A 19,808-nucleotide genomic window follows, 5' to 3' on the forward strand; every position below is an offset into this window, starting at 1 on the left:
ATTTAACTCACATCTATATAACAAACGATTAATCATTCTATATGCTAGGTCGTAGAATTCAAATATTTCAACTTATCATAAATAATATTAAAATAATCAATATAATTAGTCATAAACTATATTCACCTTCAAATATATATATATATATATATATATATATATATATATATATATATATATATATAAGTTTATAATCAATTCCTAATATTTAAAATACGTACAACTATAGTATAATTCCGAAAAGCAAACATACCAATAATGAGATAACCTCATAAATTTAATTAATTAATTAAAACCACTAAACACACAAACTGAGAAAACCTCAAGCAAATACTCATAAAAGATCAAACAAAATATGAAGGCCGAACAAACTGACAGGATGACCAACTGACGACACTCACACGAGTGTAACTGAATAAAATAGGGTCAACTACTATCTCCTCCACTTTCATCAAAAAATATAAGGCATGCTCAGACCTGTGAAGCCAGGTGGAGACGATACCCTATACCTACCCGATACTTGTACCTACAATATCCTGCATCACCGAACCACGCATGCATATATACAATATAGAAAACATGGCATACACACCGATGAAGGAGAATCGCGACGTTCCCTGTCTCACCGAAATGAGTGAAGGAAAATCGTCCCCTTGCATCCAATACACTCGCAGACACACAACATATAATTCCACATTGCATAGATAAGTAAAGTGTCAGTACATAGCAATAATCCATAAAATGCCATAAATCACAAGTACTGAAATACTACAAATAAATTATGCATCTCATATCCAAATAAAGCATGAAATAATGTCATATAAATCTGAATAACAAAACATGGTAATGTATCCACTAAAAATGACCAAGAATAAAATATGAGTCCAAACGAGTAGGGGTACTACAATACTTATAGGACAAACAGTATTTATATTATATTCCAATATAAGAATATACATAAGTTTTTGTTGTACAATCTTTACGTGATTCTTCTTCTACCAATTTAGTTAAGCATTCTACAACAATGTTGATAAACCTATCTTTTGTATTCTTTGTGGGAGGGTCAACTGGCCCTATGAAGTCTATAGCACACTTTTAAAATGGTATTTCTACTGGGACTAATAACAAATCTATATCATCCCTTGCAATAGGAATTTCCACCCTTTGAAGTATATCCAATTGTTTTTCATATCTTTTTATATCTTTGTGGTGTGTTGGCCACTAAGGTCCAGCTAGTTTTACCTTACAATAGATTTTAATGAATTATGCCTTCCTAAAATCCCTTCATGTAATTCCCTTAGTATTTCTTTCTTTTCATGTTTATAAACTATCCTTCTGCAATGGTTGAAAAATAGGGTTAGGGTTAAATTAAGATAATAAAACCATTAAATGACCTAATTAACCAATTACATTAAGGAGGAGAGGAATCTAATAGATATAGCCTTGAAAGACCAAGATTTTGATCAAATTCCTAGTTCCTTCAATAGGGCTTTCTCCTTCTTGGATTAAATTCAATTCAATTATTGAATATTAGGGCAAAATAGTGAAGTATTGCAGCAATTTGACAGAAAAAGTAAGCTACAAATGTCATACGAAGCCACAAACCTAGACCTAGGTGGGAGAATATGTTTCAAATCTATTCCTAGAAGTTCGAGCTATTTTTTGGGACTAAGTAGTATCGATTTGCCATGGTCCTCCAAATTTATCACCATCATAAAAATATCTGTACCTGTTCCTACACATTATGAAAGGGGAAAATATGTTGAGAATAGGGGTTTTCCTTAGGTCAAACCCTAGTTTTGGAGTTAACCATGAAATTGAAATGTAAATGAAACATTGCAGTAAAATAATTTCCTTTAGAAGGAAAAGTAGAAAATAATTGAAAATGAAGTTTTGTTTGTCTCTGCAAAGGCATTAGGGTTTCATGTAGGTTGTCTTCATAAAACATAGAACATGAATGTCATCTCTAATGCTTGATAGAAGATTGATTTCTTGCTCACTTGAATTTGCTAGAGTGTAATTTATATCTTGAATGAAGTCCATTAGATTTAAAATGAGAGCGGTGGACCTCTTTTTATACTTGCTTGTTGAAAATATGATTGAATTTCCACAATAGGGTAACTCGGGGCTAGATTTCTAGCTCATCAAAGGTGACCATTAGAGAGGGCCAATTTGGGCCCAGTTTAAGAGGCTCATGGTGTATATGACTTGGTCATGATTTAGGATCAGGGTGTGGTATGTCCTGGTTTTGATTTTGGAAAAGAGAATTATACGTCATAGTCCTAGAAATCAAGACTCCAAAATGGGGGCTAAGCTGGAAAATTGATGAAAATATAAATTAGATGGATGGTGTGAGCAGAATCAATATTATAATTTGGCCTTGGAGGATAGAACACCAAATTGAAGTCAGGACAAAATTATAGGCAAGTACAATTTAGGATGCTACATTTAATCCCCTTTAACGAGAGTATGAAATAAAGCACACTCATGGTAAAGTACAAAGCTCTGCATTGAAATCTTCCACCAAGATATCAAAGAGACAGGATGGACCAATCCCCGAAGGACTTTAGGATCTTACCACTCCAATATGAATATAAAAGGAACATCATAAGAAAGAGGAAAGAGAGAGAGAACATGACTACTAGCCTAGTAAGATTTTCTTATGATGAGTCATGACAAAGAATAAGACTCACTTTCTAAAGTAACTTGAGTATCAAAACATTTCATGGTGTGTGCATAATATGTGACATTGAGTGGAGTGTATGCCCCCATGTTAAAGTGGTTGCATATGCCTTATCAGGAGAAATTTCTTTAAAGTAGCTACATGCATCAAAAAGACAAGTACGTTACCATAATGGAATGCCCCCAAGAAAGGACAAATCAAAGGATAATTGTCACAAAACCTAAAAGCACATATGGGATCCACTAACTCTAGGGTCAGTATGCTCTTATGATAAATAATTTTTATCATGAATATTTGTATTGAATTGATCTTGAATCCCCCAAAGGTAGTGGAACTACAAACACCATGGAAGAAGAGAACATGTGTCTTTTGAGTCAACATGGAAGAGACCAAAAGAGATCTCAATGCTTTGCATCATCCCCAAGTAGACAACACAAGGGACAACATATAGAAGAATTGAGATACAAATAGAACAATGTCACAATAGATGACCTCTTTATTACCTTGAACCAATGGAGTAACAAGGATCATCTAAAGAGAACCTAACATGACACAAAAACACATTACAGGTGAAACACATTACAAATAGATAAGAGAGGATCTACAACATGAATGAAGCTAATCAAATAAATAATCTACCTCCCAATCTTGTTGAACATTATTTTGGGAAGGTAGACAAGATGAAATAGGAGTCACATCGAGCATCGTAGATGGAGCTACTACAAGTTCCAAACAAGGACCATGATCTAATGATGAGTCACTTTGTTTGCCACTAGGAGCTAGGGTTAATTATTTTGAAAAATGTGAAGATAGATCATTATTATCATCAACAAGCCCATACATATCATCAAAATCATTAGAATCAACATTGTTAGCATGCACAACATCATCATCCATTTCATCATCTAGATTAATAAAAATAGGATCTCTAACATGAAAAAGAGAATGAACCATCATTTTTCTTAAGCATTTTGGTTCTTGGTGATTTAGGTTGAACTTCATTCCTAGAGTTAGGAAGATGTTGGACAAATGGGATCAAATCAACATTTGGTATCTTCAAGGAGGAAATATTTTGGGAAGCAAGTTCACAAACCTTAGCACGACATATTCATCATTGTTATCTCACACAAGGGTTTCTTTTAGTTTTACTTGAAAGTTATGAAGGTTGAGGATCAATGGACATAGGATTATTTTCATCCTTTGAAGGAGGGGGATCAGAAGAAACCAAATTATTTTGGGACATAGAATATGCCAAGCACTTTCCTTTGTAAGATGTAGGAGGTAGGACTATGACATATATGGGAGAGTAGAAGGTGTGGGAAGGATACTAGGTCCATCATGAGGAGGAGGTATAGGTCTAGGGTATCTAGGATTACTCAAAGATATGATCATCTCATTCTTCCACTTTTGATAAGATAGAAAAATGACATTATTTCGAGGCTTGAGAGGCTCAAGTTATTTAGGCCAAAAGTAACCAATGGTGAAATTACCACCATAATTCAACAAGGATTGGTAAAGGCTGTGATTGATTGTAATGATAGTGCCATTATGAGAGAATTTTAATATTTATGAATAGAAGAAGGGATAGCTTTCATGGAAGAGAGCCAAGGATGTTCCAAATTCACATGAAATTGATCTAATGTAAGAATGATATAAAAAGTCACATCTAAGCACTTAGTACCAACCTCAATAGGGGAGAGCAATAGAGCCAATAGTAGGGAAAGAGAAACCCTAATACACATTGACCATAATATTTGATTTATCATATACTACTTGATACAATTGTAAGATGTAAAGATATTCTTTAGTGATCATATTCACCATACACACTGGATCAATGAAGACACCTCATGAGATTTTGTCTTTGATCTTCATCATGATACACAATGGGGCCATCAGGTGCACCAATAGTTTCACTAAGATCAAAGGTAATGCATAGGTCCTTCGAAGGTTTAGGTTTATCAACAAGATTCATAATATTATTAGACTCGACACTTGATCATTGGGAGAAAAGGCAAGAGAGTCAGACTCAACAACATTAGTAGAGTGGGAAGGCAAAGGATGGGTGAAGATTTGGAGATTTTGATTAGGAGGAGCTTCATATTTTTTTCCTTTGTCAATCACACCAGCTATGGATATGGTATTATTATCAATAAAATCTTGAATCTTACTCCTTGAAGTATAACACTTCTCATTATCATGATTGGGTTGACAGTGATATCAGCAAAAGGCTTAGGGATCATGATAAGATGGCAAAGGCTATGAGGTATCAATTGGCTTGATGGGAGAAAGTTTCAATACATTATTATTTATCAACCTCAACATTATACTATGCAAAGACTCAGAATGAGGAGTAAATTATTTTCTAAAGTATTTGGATAAAGGGGCCACACTTGATGTCGTGGCTGCCACTTGAGTATTGATGTTGTCATTTATCTTGATGTATCCTTTGTTCGATTTAAACTTCACAAAATATTGTTAAGTACTCTCAATCTTATCAGTTGGAGTCGTTGAACGAGATGATTCAAATTGACTCACTTGAAGCTGATAATTATGAAGCACTGCACACAATTGCATAAAGGAAGTAAACTCATAAAATAGAAGGTTGTCCCTAATGTTTTTTTGTAAATTAGCAATAAAAGATTTTTTAATAGCATTATTATGCATAGGATAAGCAATTTGAGTATACAAATGTTTATATCTACCAATAAAATCAATCACTTTATCTTTAACTCCTTTCTCACAATTAATCAAATTATTTAAATTAATTTTAGGATCAATATTATTGTGAAATTGTTGAATGAAAGCATTAGCCAATTTTTGAAATGATGTAATAAAATAAGGAGACAAAGATCAATACCATTGCAAAGATTTATCCCTAAAGGTTCAAGTAAAAAATTTAGTCATAAGTCTTTGGTCATGACCAAAATAACTAAACAAAGTTTGAAATGTTTTCACATGAGTCAAGGAGTTGCCTTTTTCACTGTACAACTCCAATTGAGGGACTTTTGTATGTTTGGGAGGGAAAGGACAGACAATGTCATCAGATTATGGGCTTACTACATCAAATGTGGGCACATTAAACTTGGATTGAATAATGGAAGCCAATCGTTGTTGTTGGGATGTAACAGTTTGGGCTAGGTTATTGATGGTTTCTTCAGTGGATGGATAGGAATTTGGACATATTGGATTGTGATTGAGGAGTAACATTGTTGTATGTAGATGGAGGTTGAGAATAAGGAGGTGGAACACTATGATAAGCAGGCATGAGAGATGTTTGGGAAAAAAATTACTCATGGAAGGAGGGATAAAATAATATTGATTAATAGGATTGCCCCCACAACTAACATGTGTAGCATTAAAAATTTGTGTGGAAGAAGTCGTGATAGAAGATGTAAATGTAGGCACACTAAGCAACGATGTAGACATAGGAATGGACTGATAGACTTGACTAGTGGTTGATAGTAACCAAGGACTGTGACACAAATTTTAATCAACATGATATTAGTGTCAACGATATCAACAAGGCCACGCAAAAAATCAACACCGATTTTATCACTTTTCACCATTATTTTTAATCCTTCAATCAATGGGATTGCCTCACTTTCCAAGTATTTTTGACTCATCCATTGTTGAAGATTTTCAAATCCACTGTCAATCTTCTCAAATTGGTCAATTGTAACCCTGGTTAGTGATTCATCCTTATCATGATATTTTGAATAGAATGGGGATAAATGACATCATTTGTTGGGTTGGAGGAAGCACCAACATTCTCATGAAATAAGTTGTCCAAATTAGGCTTCATATCCTTAGTAATTAAACCTTGGGAAGCCTTAATTCTACAACTTCTTCTCATGGGAATATTTTAGGTAGGATTAATGGTAACAAAACTCATGCACAAATTGAAGATTGTGATTAAACAATAATTTTTTTTTGTAAAAATATTTGATTAACCAATTAATTAAGTAATTTGAATTGTGAATTTGAAATATAAATGCCTCTAAATCATAGCATAACATGTCATAAAGATAGGATCTGAAAATAGACTTGAAAAATTATGCAACCCACAATTTAATTTTAGAATTATAAATTAAGGTTCAAGTTGTGAATTTAACCTCTAAATTTATGTAATTCAATTGGAAATGAGATCTATGAGTGCAAATTTGAATTTTAAAATGCATAAACAATTAGATCCGAGATAATGAATCAAAATTATACAACCCACGAGTTTAAATTTAGAATTATAAATTAGGGTTTTTGTGAATTTAGCCTCTAAGTTTATGTAATTCAATTGAAAATAAAACTTATGAATGAAAATTTGAATTTGAAAATGCATAAACAATCAGATTTGAGATCGCAAATCAGAAATTAAGGTACAAGAAGTTGGGCTCACCCAAATGTATATCAAAATACTATAATTAAATACTTTCCTTTTGAGGGAAAGGCTGAAAATGATTGAAACATTAATGATATACCTTGATGAAGTTTTCTTTGACTCAACAAAGGAATTAAGGTTTCATGTAGGTTGTCTTCATAAAACATAGAACATGAATTTCATCTCCAATGCTTGAATCTTGAAGCTTCACTTCTTCTCTAATGCTTGATAGAAGATTGATTTCTTGCTCACTTGAATTCACTAGAGTGTAATTGAGATCTCAAATGAAGTCTATTAGGTTATAAATGAGAGGGGTAGAGCTCCTTTTATACTTTCTTGTCAAAAATCTAATTGAATTTTTACAACAAGCTGACACGAGGCTAGATTTCCTACTCATCAAAGGTGACTATTAGAGGAGGCCAATTTAAGAGGCCCATGATGCATACACTAGGTGGTCTTAATTTAGGACCAAGGCATGGTACATCCTAGTCATAATTTTTTACCAAGGCATGGTACATCTTGGTCCTAGAAATTAGGACTCCAAACTTTGGCCTAAGCTAGAAAATTGATGAAAATGTGAAGTAGATGGGTGGTGTGAGTAGAGTCAATATTGCAATCGAGCCTTGGAGGACAGAACGCCAAAGTGAGACCTAAGAGAGGATAAAATTGTAGGTGAGTACAATTTAGGATGCTACACGTTCTTTATGATATCATCTCTCTTATTATATTTATTTCCCCCTGAATCAATGTGTATGGTAAAGAATTTTGAACTAAATGCGTAAATTTTTAAAATTTAACACTTAGGTTTTTAAAATACTTATGCATGCACTATTAACAATACATATAGAGTAATTTAAGGAAATCAATGTTGTTCAAGAGGATGAAGATGATGTCAAGGAAGATGTTGTGGTGTAGGAGATGGGAACTCCAGAAGAATAAGGGACTCATTAAAATACTCAAGCTCAAGTCACTTCCTCTTTTGCTACTAATGACATGATGGCTAACCTTAAAGTCCAAGTTGTTGATATGCAGGTGAGACTGAAAGGCCTTGAAACTATTGTGGAGAGCCTCATTGTTGACAAAAATTACTCATTGAAGGTGGTCAAATCCCTTACCTTGATCACTGATGGGATCAACTGAAAGACAGTGATGGGTGTGGTCTTGAAATAGAAAAAAATGAAGAAACAACGGAAGAAAAGGAAGGATCTTGAAGATTGTGTTCCTGAAACTGAAGACTGGAAGAAAAATCTTTGCATCCTAGAAAATAACTAGGGTCTTATTAAAGACCAAAACGAATAGGTTTTTGATCTAGGGTTTGTTAGTTTTTTTGGCTGAGCTTAGTTATAGGTTGTCTTTAATTTATGGTGATTACTCTATGACTTATGTTTATGTTCTTATATGGCTTGCATGCCTCTTATATGCTTGGATGGTTAGTTAATTTCTTTAGCAGCTATGTTTGGCTTAGATACTCTAATGGTACTTGATTATGTATGTTTGGTGGTTATTCTATACCGCTAGTTTTTCTGTTCTCATGGCTACTTTTTGGTTGGTTATGTCATCATGTTAATTTAATGGGATTAAGGACATTCCCTGCTTACTTGATAAAAAACAATCCTTGTATTGGTGTTTAATAAATCTGAAATAATTTCTGGAATTATTAAATATAAAAACCGTGTTCCTTTTAATCATTTATAACTCAAATATTATGGTTTGAACTTCAACTTTTTATAAACCTTCAACATTCTTCCCTTTTCCACTCATAATAAACATAGCAAGGTGTCTATATTATTCAAACTCAATAGCATCAATTATAACTATGTTGGGTAAACTATCATTACTATCAAAGAGGATTTCTCCCTTCTCCATAATTTTCTATGGATATTTTTGTAATTTTTACCATTGTTGAATAGAATTTGTAAGTCTTCATGTAGTAGGAGTATTAAATATCTCTTTTGGAATGAGATTGTAAAGATAAGTGGCATATTAATTGCATTGAACTCAAACAATAGAAGAAGTAAAAGCAATACATCCAGAATATATGATTTTATCGCATAGATTCATTTTGATGCAAACTAATGTAAAAATGACTCATTTCACACATATTATACAAATGTTTTAAAAATCTGCATGATTGCTTGAGTGAAGAAGCCACCACTTTTTGAAGTTTTTGAAAAAAAAGAAAATAAAAACAAATGTAAATTAAAAACAAACATACAGAAGTCTTCTAACACATACAAATCCTTTATTCATTCAAACTAATTATATCTTAATGCAATTCATTATAAAAAAATTATTGTAATCTTCAAACCAATATTCTTTTAAAACCATCCCTTCTTTTAAACATCGCCCATTTTACCACAATATATATTTATGCGTCTCTTTCCTCGTTTCCTCCCATTCTCTTCTGCTTTTCAATTCTCACAAACATAGATTAAAAAAATACCAATAATTGATACAAGTCACAAGATGGTATTTTTTTCCATTTGAAAACGTGAAAAATATAGGTTTGATTGACTGTAGTATTTTTCTTCGTTGTGACTCTTTCAATTCAAGCACTTCGCCGGAAGCGCAGAAAATTCTAGCACGAGCGTGGACGTTGAATCTTTTGTGCAACAAATTTCCTCAATCATGGCTTCTAGAGTGCACACAGAGCCGGAAACGTCGTTTTAGTGAAATAAAATTAAAAAACGTAGCTTGGATAATAGATGTCATTCTAATGACATAATAGTGAAGAAGTAAAGGGAGTCCAACTTGGTGGGATTTATCGAGATTGACGTTTTCCTTATTTGTGACGTTAACCAAAGAAAAAAAAGCTAAATATCAATTGTGACTAGGTAAAAAGTAAGAAACAAAATTTGCTTTTCAAAGAGTTCTATTTGCCTTAAAACTTGTGACCATGACTACATGCTGACGGATGATCCGTCTGGTTAAACTGCCTTGTAAGATCCGTTCGACTCTTTCCTAAGTAAATAGTATTCTTCTCTAACGAGGTCCCTGTGAAATATTAAATGCTACGATAGCGTTTGTTTTTCTGACGAGCCAGCTTTAGCTGCTTAGGATGTATTTCCCTTGCCTTCCCTGAAAAGGAAACTTTCATTGGCATTTCAATTTTCTATTTAAGTAGCTTCGGAAATGGGAGATCCTGGCTTCATCCCTGGAATGATTGGTTACGCTATTCACTTAGCTGCCAGTCGGGTTATCCAATACATTAGTGTTGCCATTAGATGCAGGAAAGAGTTGGATGCCCTCAAAGTCCTGCTTCTCAAAATTCAATCAATGAACATGGAAATGCAGCAATATAGAAAAGCTTTGAACTCTGGCAAACTGAACTCTTCTTTGCCCTTCACGGTCAATACTTGGATGAACGAATTGAATGCTCTTCTGGAAGAAGCATCTGATTGTTTGATTATGAAGAGCGAGTAAATGAAAAATGAAAGTGCAGAAAAACAGAAAGGAAGAAAGAATGAATAAAGACACAACACAGGATTTTATCTTGGTTCACCCAAATTGGCTACGTCCACATTAACAGGGGAATTCTCTATTAATCTCTGTTCTCTTGTTACATTTTAATAATACACAGCAGCAAACATATATAATGGCTCCAATACATAAGGCTCAGGAAGCTGAACAGCCAAGTGAATTGGAGGGAAGAAGACTATTGGTGTTTCATATTCCACAATCTCCCACTTGAAACCCAATCGCTGCTGCAGAGATTCCCCTACTTGCCCTGCTATCAGAGTTTGACAAGGCCGAGAGAAGTCCGACAGAACTCGAACTTCACCCTTGTCACAGCTTTCGTGAGTGCATCAGCTGGATTCACCTTTGTATCAATCTTAGCAACCTGTAGCTTGCCTTCTTCAACTACATGGCGAATGAAATGTTCCTATATATCAATGTGTTTAGAATGACGATGAGATGAATGATTATGAGCCATAAAAATGGCACTGCTACTGTCACAAAAAAGAACATAATCATTCTGTTTACATCCCAGCTCACTCAATAAGCGCTGCAACCAAATTATTTCTTTGGCCCCTTCGGATAGAGCCATATACTCGGCCTCAGCAGAAGAAAGAGCAACTGACTTTTGTAATCTAGAGGCCCAACTGATTGCTGCTCCGGCAAATTTGAAAACATATGCTGATGTAGATCGGCGTGTGTCCAGATCACCACCCAAATCTGAATCAACATAACCCTGTAGCTGAAGTTTACCTCCACCAAAACATAAAGAATAACTGGAAGTTCCTTTCAAGTACCTCATAATCCACTTAACAGCATCCCAATGAGCCTTGCCGGGATTGCTCATAAATCTGCTAACAACTCCCACTGCATGAGAGATATCTGGTCGGGTGCAAATCATGGCATACATAAGGCTACCAACTGCAGATGAATAAGGAATACATTTCATAAAGTCTTGATCTTCTTGTGTCTTAGGACACATATCGGAAGATAGACGAAAATGATCAGGTAGAGGAGTGACAACAGGCTTAAGATCCTTTATACCAAATCTGTCCAAAACTTGATTGATATATTTTTCTTGAAACAACCTGATTTCTTTGTTCTTCCTATCCCTGATTATATTCATTCCAAGTATACGTTTCGCAGCCCCAAGATCTTTCATGGCAAAATTGCGAGCTAATAGTTGTTTCAAATCAATAGTTTTCATGCTAGAACCTGTAACCAGCATATCATCAACATAAAGTAGTAATAAAACAAATTCACCGGAATCAAGCTTCTTGTAGTAGACACAAGGATCAGCCTCACAACGAGTGAATTGATGCTCAGCCATGAAACGATCGAACTTACGATACCACCGTCGTGGGGCTTGTTTGAGCCCATACAAACTTCGTTTCAGTTTACAGTATAAGTGTTCCTGACCCTTTTTGATGAAACCTTCGGGCTGTTCCATATAGAGTTCTTCTTCAATATCGCCATGAAGAAAGGCGGTTTTAACATCCAACTGTTCAAGCTCAAGATCATTGGCTGCGACTAAACCCAACACAGCACGAATGGAAGTCATTCTCACAACTGGAGAGAAAATTTCATTGAAGTCTATCCCTTTTTTCTGATCATAACCCTTTACAACTAGCCTAGCCCTGTAACGTTTCTTACCGCCTTCTTCTTCCTTTAATCGATACACCCATCGATTTTTCAAAGCTCATTTATGAGGAGGAAGTGACACCAAATCCCAAGTTAAATTGGTCTGCAGGGAATCCATTTCATCTCGCATTGCCTCCATCCATTTTTCACTATAGGGATCATGACAAGCTTGTTTAAAGGTAACTGGCTCTGTCTGATCAGTGAATAATAATTCTGGACATTCAGTTAGCAATAATTCATAATCTTTAAATTTTTCTGGAAGTCTCCTCTGCCTGGTGGATCTTCTTAACCCAGTAGTTGAATTTAAATTTTGAGACAAATTTCCATTTCCCTATCCATTGTCAACATTGTTTGACAAAGAATTATTTTCATTAGTGCAGGTATGTTTCTGGTTCAAATCCACAGAACCCTCCTGCATTATCTCTGACAAACCACGATCTGGGAGTGTCTGTTCAAAACCGCCCCCTGTGCTTGAAGACAAATCTGTTGGCTGGGGCAAATTCGCTGGAGGAGGCAGAGGGCGTTGCATTTTATTACCTCCCACGCTAATATCCTTAGAATCTGCGCTGCGTGAGACTGGAGGCAGAGGACGTTGCACTGTATGACATCCCACGCTAATGTCCTCAGACCCTGCGCTGCGTGGGAGTGATGATCTGCGCGATGATGAAGACGGAGGCAGAGGACGTTTACCTTTATTACATTCCACGCTAAGTTCCTCAGAACCTGCGCTGCGTGAGATTGGTGACCTGCGCGATGGTGAAGATAAAACATCCTCGCTAAAATTCCTTTCTAAACCTGCGCGGGAGGAGGCAGAGTCATCTGCGTTTCGCTGTGATGTTTGAAACCCCACGCTGCCAAAGACTTGGCGTGAGGAGCATGGCAAAGATTGTGAGTTTGCAACTGGGCACCATGGAAAATTTCCAGTCTCAGGTAAAACTTCATAATCTCCTTGTAAAGGGTGTATAACTGTTCTCAAAGATTGAGATTTTTCTTGTGAAGTGACTTCATTAAGCTGGGAATTATCAATCCCAAAGGAATCAGATTCATTCTGACTGGAGACATGTGATGAAGAAACAGGTCCAGACCCCAAGACAGAAGTTGGAGAAGTAATCAAGGTAGGAGACGATCTCAAGGGCTCCTGTGAAACATTGTTATCAAAAACAGAGAGGGGAACATATTTTGTAGTATCAATGGGCTGTGCTAGCATTGCTGGAAAACAGTGTTCATTAAACACCACATCTCGACTTTGAATTATCTTTCTTTCAAGCGGATCCCATAACTGAAAACCATATTGGTTTTCACCATAACCAACAAAGATACATCGTCTTGATTTGGAATCAAGCTTGGAACGCTTTTCCTTAGGAATGAGAGCAAATGCTTCACAACCAAAAATTCTGAGATAATGATAACTAATTTTCTTACCCAACCAAGTCTCCTCTGGAATGTCAAAGTTCAAACGAGATGAAGGCACTCGATTAATCAAATATACTGCTGTATTACAGGCTTCAGCCCAAAATTCCTTACCCAATCCAGCATTCGAGAGCATGCAACGAGCTCTCTCAAGAATTGTACGATTGAGTCTTTCAGCTGCACCGTTCTCTTGAGGAGTAAAGGGAACAACTTTAATCCGACGAATACCATTATCAGCACAAAAACTATCGAACTCCGAGGAGCAAAATTCTCCTCCATTATCTGTTTGCAAACACTTAATTTTGTGGCCACTTTGATTTTCAGCGAAAGCTTTAAATAGCTTAAATTTTGAAAATACTTCAGATTTTCTTGATAACATGTAAATCCAAACTTTCCTTGTGCAGTCATCAAGGAAAGTTACAAAATAATTAGCACCTCCAAGTGATGTTACCTCCGTGGGACCGAAGACATCAGAATGAATCAGCTCCAAGGGCACGCTCTTCTTCTCATGACCAGTCCTTAAGAAGCTAACCCGCTTTTGCTTGCCATAGAGACAATGTTGGCAAAAATCCAAGTCAATTGATCTTAGACCTGGTAGTTGTTCTCTCTTAAGCATAATGGAGAGTCCCTTTTTACTCATGTGACCGAGTCTTTTGTGCCAAAGTGCAGTCCCGCTGTCTTCAATTGTCATAGCAGCTCCCACTTGATCATGATTATTAAAGACATATAAACTGCCAACTTTATTTCCCTTTGCTACCACAAAGGCCCCTTTAGTTATTTTCCAAGAATCAGAAGTAAAAAATACATGACAGCCTTGATCATAAAGTTGACTTACAGAAATTAAGTTCCTCTTGAGTTTAGGAACATAACGAACATCTTTCAAGAGCCATTTGCTTCCATCTGCCAGCTGCAACAAAATATTACCTTTCCCAATAATTTCACATGCTTTATTGTCGCCTAAGAACACTCTTCCAAACTGCCCTTCTTCATAATTAGTGAAGGCTTCTATGCAAGAAGTGGCATGAAAAGAGGCTCCGGAATCAAGTACCCATGAGTTTGATGTAGTGTCGGTTGTAGAAAGAATTAAAATACTATCATCTTTATCATAAACTGCATTAAGTTCGCTGTCCCGCACTTTTTCTTGTGCTTTCTTGTAAGACCGGCAATTCCTTTTTGTGTGTCCAGTCTTACCACAAAACCAACATTCGCCATCACGACCTCTAGATTTCGATCTCTTTGCAGATTTAGATCTATTTCTATTATTATACTTGCCTCTTTCTTGAGGCCTTCCTCTTTCTTGATGCCTTTTAGTGCTTACTACCATCAAAGCTTCTCCGGAAGAAGGCTCTTGATTCTTTCTTCTCATATCTTCACTGAGAAGAGTACCTGCAACATCATCAGAATTCAACTTGTTTTGGGCTGCCACCGAAGTGCTGACAGCCATTACAACGCCTTCCCAACTATTAGGTAGCGAACATAATAACAAAATTGCCTTAATTTCATCATCTAAAGTGATGCCAACTGAATTTAATTGATTCACTAAGGTGTTGAATTCATTCAAATGGTTTGACATAATTCCACCTCCTTTCATTTTCAGATTATAAAGTTTTTTCATAATATATACCTTATTAGATGCTGAAGCCATCTCATACATTGATGAAAGTTTATCCCACAAATCTTTAGAGGTTTTCTGCGATGAGACATTAAACAACACATTGCTGGACAATGAAAGAAAGATCGTGGCTCTTGCCTTTTTGTCCATTTTTTCCCATTCTGGGCCAGATAGAGTGCCTTGTCCTTTGGCCTTTCCTTCCAATGCTAATGCAAGATCCTGCTTAATCAGCAGTGACTCCATCTGCACCTTCCAAAGTCCGAAATTCTGGCCTGCGAATTTCTCAATTTTCCACTTGTCCGCTTCTTCCATAATTCTGGAAATTTACACCGAATTTCCCAACCAGCTTCACCACCGAGCTCTGATACCAATTGTTTGATTATGAAGAGCGAGTAAATGAAAAATGAAAGTGCAGAAAAACAGAAAGGAAGAAAGAATGAATAAAGACACAACACAGGATTTTATCGTGGTTCACCCAAATTGGCTACGTCCACATTAACAGGGGAATTATCTATTAATCTCTGTTCTCTTGTTACATTTTAATAATACACAGCAGCAAACATATATAATGGCTCCAATACATAAGGCTCAGGAAGCTGAACAGCCAAGTGAATTGGAGGGAAGAAGACTATTGGTGTTTCATATTCCACACTGATTTGGCCCAACACTGCACTATACGCTCATACTGTCATCTCATTCCTCGTTACAGAACAAGCAGAAAGATCAGGCAACTCATTGAAATGTTGGAAAAGCATGTAGCTTCCACGCCTTCCGTTGCTTTTCTACATCAACTACAGCAGCATGTGGCCAATCAGCCAGCGCTTGAGCAGATTACAGAGAGAATGGATTCTATCAATCTTCATACTACTCTTTCAGCTTCTCCCAACAGGAAGTATATTGAGGAGGCACTTATTGTCGGACAAGATTCTGCATCAACCAGAATGATGGAGCTCATTCATTCACAACAGCACAAGAACGTGTCTCGTTTCGGCCTTGTTGGGAAAGGCGGGGCCGGTAAGACTCTACTACTTAAACGACTCTTCAACAGTCACCAGGTACAGACTCTCTTTTGCAATGACTTGATACTTTGGCTTACTGTTTCACAAACTCCATCTTTCAATGCTCTGCGAAATGCTCTTTTCAAACAAATAGCTCTTAAAGTAAACGAAAGACTGGACAGTACAGAGGAAGACAATGTGAAAACTTGGTTGAATCAAAGCATGAGAAAACACAAGTTTGCTCTGTTTTTAGATGATGTTTGGGAAACAAGCGCAACATCACTGTTAGAGGAGCTGTGTGTTCCTCTCTCGCCACTCCACAACTCCAACATCATCATTGCCACTTCCAGAAGTAAGACCGTGCTCTCGCAGTTGGGTGTTCCAGCTCCATCAATCATCCAAATGCAAGACTTGACTGAGGATGACAGCTGGAGATTGTTTTCAGCCCATGCTTTTCCACACGGCGATGGAGTTTTGCCAGTGAGCATTGATCAAGAAATAGCGAGGCGCGTTTGCAACGAGTGCGGAGGGCTTCCATTAGCCATCAAAGTAGTCGGGCAGGCAATGGCAGGCTTCTCTCAGTCAAATGAATGGGAATTCGCACTCCAGAGGTTGCAGAAAGATGTTACACACTCGCTTTCAAGCAGGTTGAGATTAAGCTACGACGCTTTGTCCAACTTACCAGGCTATGGCATTTCCTTGCAGTTGTGCTTCGTCTGCCTCGCTGCTTTCTCAGAAGACGAAGTCATCCATACTGGAATTGCTGTTGGGTACTGGATGGGAGAAGGGCTGGTGGCCGGACCGGATCCTCTACAAATTGGAGAGATATACGTCAATTTGTTAGCGGACCGATGCCTTATTGAACCAATCCTGAAGAATCAAGACGGAAAGGTGATCAATTTCAGGGTGCACGATGTATTACACCATTTTTTAGCACACCAAATTGCTGAAAAGGAAGAAAATTGCTTCTTTCAAGCAGGCAAAGGCTTAGTAGAGTTTCCCGGTGATGACTGTGAGGGACACATAAGAATTTCTTTAAGGGACAACAGTTTGACTAAAGTTCCAAAGGCTTTCGGAGCTCCCTATATCCGCTCCTTGCTACTCACTGGTAATACTTCTTTGACAGAAATTCCAAAGGAAGTAATTCGTAGCATGACCGCTCTCAGGGTCCTAGATTTGTCACGGACTGCAATCCAATCTTTGCCAAGAAACATGGGAAGTTTGAAGCATTTAGTGTGCCTGTCATTGTGCTGTGTGTAAATCAAGAAACTGCCCTATTCTGTCGGTACCCTTAGAAAACTTCAAATATTAGATCTTTATGGATCTGATATTACACAACTCCCATCCAGCATTTCTAAGTTGACTTCCCTACAACTTTTGGATGTTGCTTCTTGTCAAGGTCTGCACTGCATGCCTTATGGGATCTCAAACCTTAGGTCTCTGAAGTGTCTGAACACGGGCGCTTCTCGAAATATAGGGTGGAATAAGTGCAGAAGAGGCCAGCTTTCACTTAATGATTTGGGCACCCTGAACCAACTTAAAAGATTGGCGCTTACAAATAATGGTGAAATAATTCGAGAAGGTATGCTCGGAAGCATGAAGCAGATAGAATCTTTATTTTTACATCTCACGGATATTGAAAAGCTACCCAGTGACATGACTGCCATATCAAAATTGAGGAAACTCTGGTTAATATGTCCTCACTTCTCCAAATAGAAGATTCATTTTGTGAATTTCAAAATTTGGGCTACATCGCTTTGTTCAACTGTGGCATGTTGAAACAACTACCTCCGTTGCAGAAGCTTGAGAATCTGAAGCATTTACAGATCGTTGCCTGTCGCAACATAGAGAAGTTGCCAGACGAATTTGGCAAGCAGGGAGCATTTCCCAAGCTAGAGGTATTTTCATTGGTGGAGATGCAGAAGATAGAACATCTGCCGATATTGATAGAAGGAGCAATGCCTTCACTCAAAACATTGACAATAATGAAGTGTGAGGGTTTGCAGAGGATACCACACTGTTATTGGGATTTGAAGAGTGTGGAGAAGATAAGAGTGTATGGTTGTTCAAATGTTCAACTTGTCATCGCAGAGGAGGAAAACTTTCACAAGCCAAAGAGCAAGGTGCAAACAGTAACTTTATCTACCACAGAAACTGAGACATTGGAAAAGCGCTACAATGATATCCTTCGCCGGGGTGAACACATTTATTATGGTGAATTTTGGTGCAGTGAGATGTTTAAATTTTTAGATGAAATTAACCGATATTGGTCTCTATATGATTTGTTTCAAAATAATGATATATAACAAAAATATAATATTGTGTTCAATATAAGTTAGATATTCAAAGTAATATATGTAATTGGAAGGATAAAAGTTTCATGTTCATATATTATATTTTTATTTTATATAATTTTATATATTATAAATTTATTATTGTAATATTTGTTTGTATTTGATCATTATTTTTATACATTGTGTTAGTTAAGATTAGTTCATTTCATTAAGTCTTTTGTTTACTTGGATTATATTATATAGCTTAATGTACAATTTTTTGTATCTTAATCTAATTTTCTTGAAGTTAGTTGTCATCTTGTTAATTTGTGGACCCAAAAGCTTGAGCTAGGCAATTGGAGACATTTATTTATAGATAGTCTTAGGTCATTAATAAGACTCTTGGGACTCATCTATAAATAAAAATTCAAAGACAAATTAAAAAATAATTTTGAATTATATAGCACTTTAAATTGGCACCTCTACACAATTAGGGATCTTCTCTTGCATTCTTTGCATGGCATGTCTAAAAAATTCTACAACAACCTTCTAAGGGCTTCACTTGCAATTGAAACATGTTAAGTTCTTGGTCTCTCACTTTAAACGAGTCTTATGGTACTTTTTAGGGTAAAAGTTCAAAATCGTATCAAATTTTGTAAAGGAAATGGTCGACACAAATACAATTTTACTACTTAGATCACCTAAAATTGATGTTTACATTTTTAATTTTTAAACAATATAAACGAATGATATATGGAACTCTTAATATAGCTTACGTTTATAATTTTTAAATGAAAAAAATGTTTGATATATATTTTTATAAATTGAAAAGAAGAATTTTGATTGTTAAAGCTTTTTTAAAAATGTGTGATTGGTAGGATATTACTATAGTAAAAATTAAAAAAATTATGATTTTTCTTCCACATAGATAAATTTAATATCTATTGCATAGATAAATTAATAATGTTTTATAACTATTTATTTTTTAATATTTTTGAAAGTCAAACATAATCAAAATGCTAAAATTTTCAAGGGACATTAACTCTTCTCTAAAACAAATTTTATTTAAACAACATTATATGTTCTTGGACAAAATTATTTTCTACAATGAATTATATATTTTTATAAAATAATAATATATATACAACTAATCAAAATGTGTGTGTGTGTTCCACACTCTAGACTCTAAACTCTACAAAATTATATTTGTAATTTTCATGAAGTGTCTTTGATTAGATAATTCTAGAGTTGAAGTTGGCTTTTCATTGAATTTGTCTCAAAAGAGCCTGGGCTAAGCTACCACATAGGTTGAGACATATAATTTAAGGAGTAAATGTTTTAACTAGAACACTTTTCCTCA

General features: G+C 35.9%; 1 protein-coding gene across 1 annotated transcript; it reads left to right on the forward strand.

The window, feature by feature from the left end:
* Window positions 1-15,917: 15,917 nt before the first annotated feature.
* LOC131043409 (probable disease resistance protein At4g27220) lies at window positions 15,918-17,435 on the forward strand. The gene has a single exon (XM_057976599.1). It carries the CDS (start codon window positions 15,918-15,920, stop codon window positions 17,433-17,435), a length of 1,518 nt encoding a protein of 505 aa, XP_057832582.1.
* The last annotated feature ends 2,373 nt before the right edge of the window (window positions 17,436-19,808 follow it).

This window comes from Cryptomeria japonica, chromosome 5, assembly GCF_030272615.1.
Source record: "Cryptomeria japonica chromosome 5, Sugi_1.0, whole genome shotgun sequence".
NCBI classification, from domain to species: domain Eukaryota; kingdom Viridiplantae; phylum Streptophyta; class Pinopsida; order Cupressales; family Cupressaceae; genus Cryptomeria; species Cryptomeria japonica.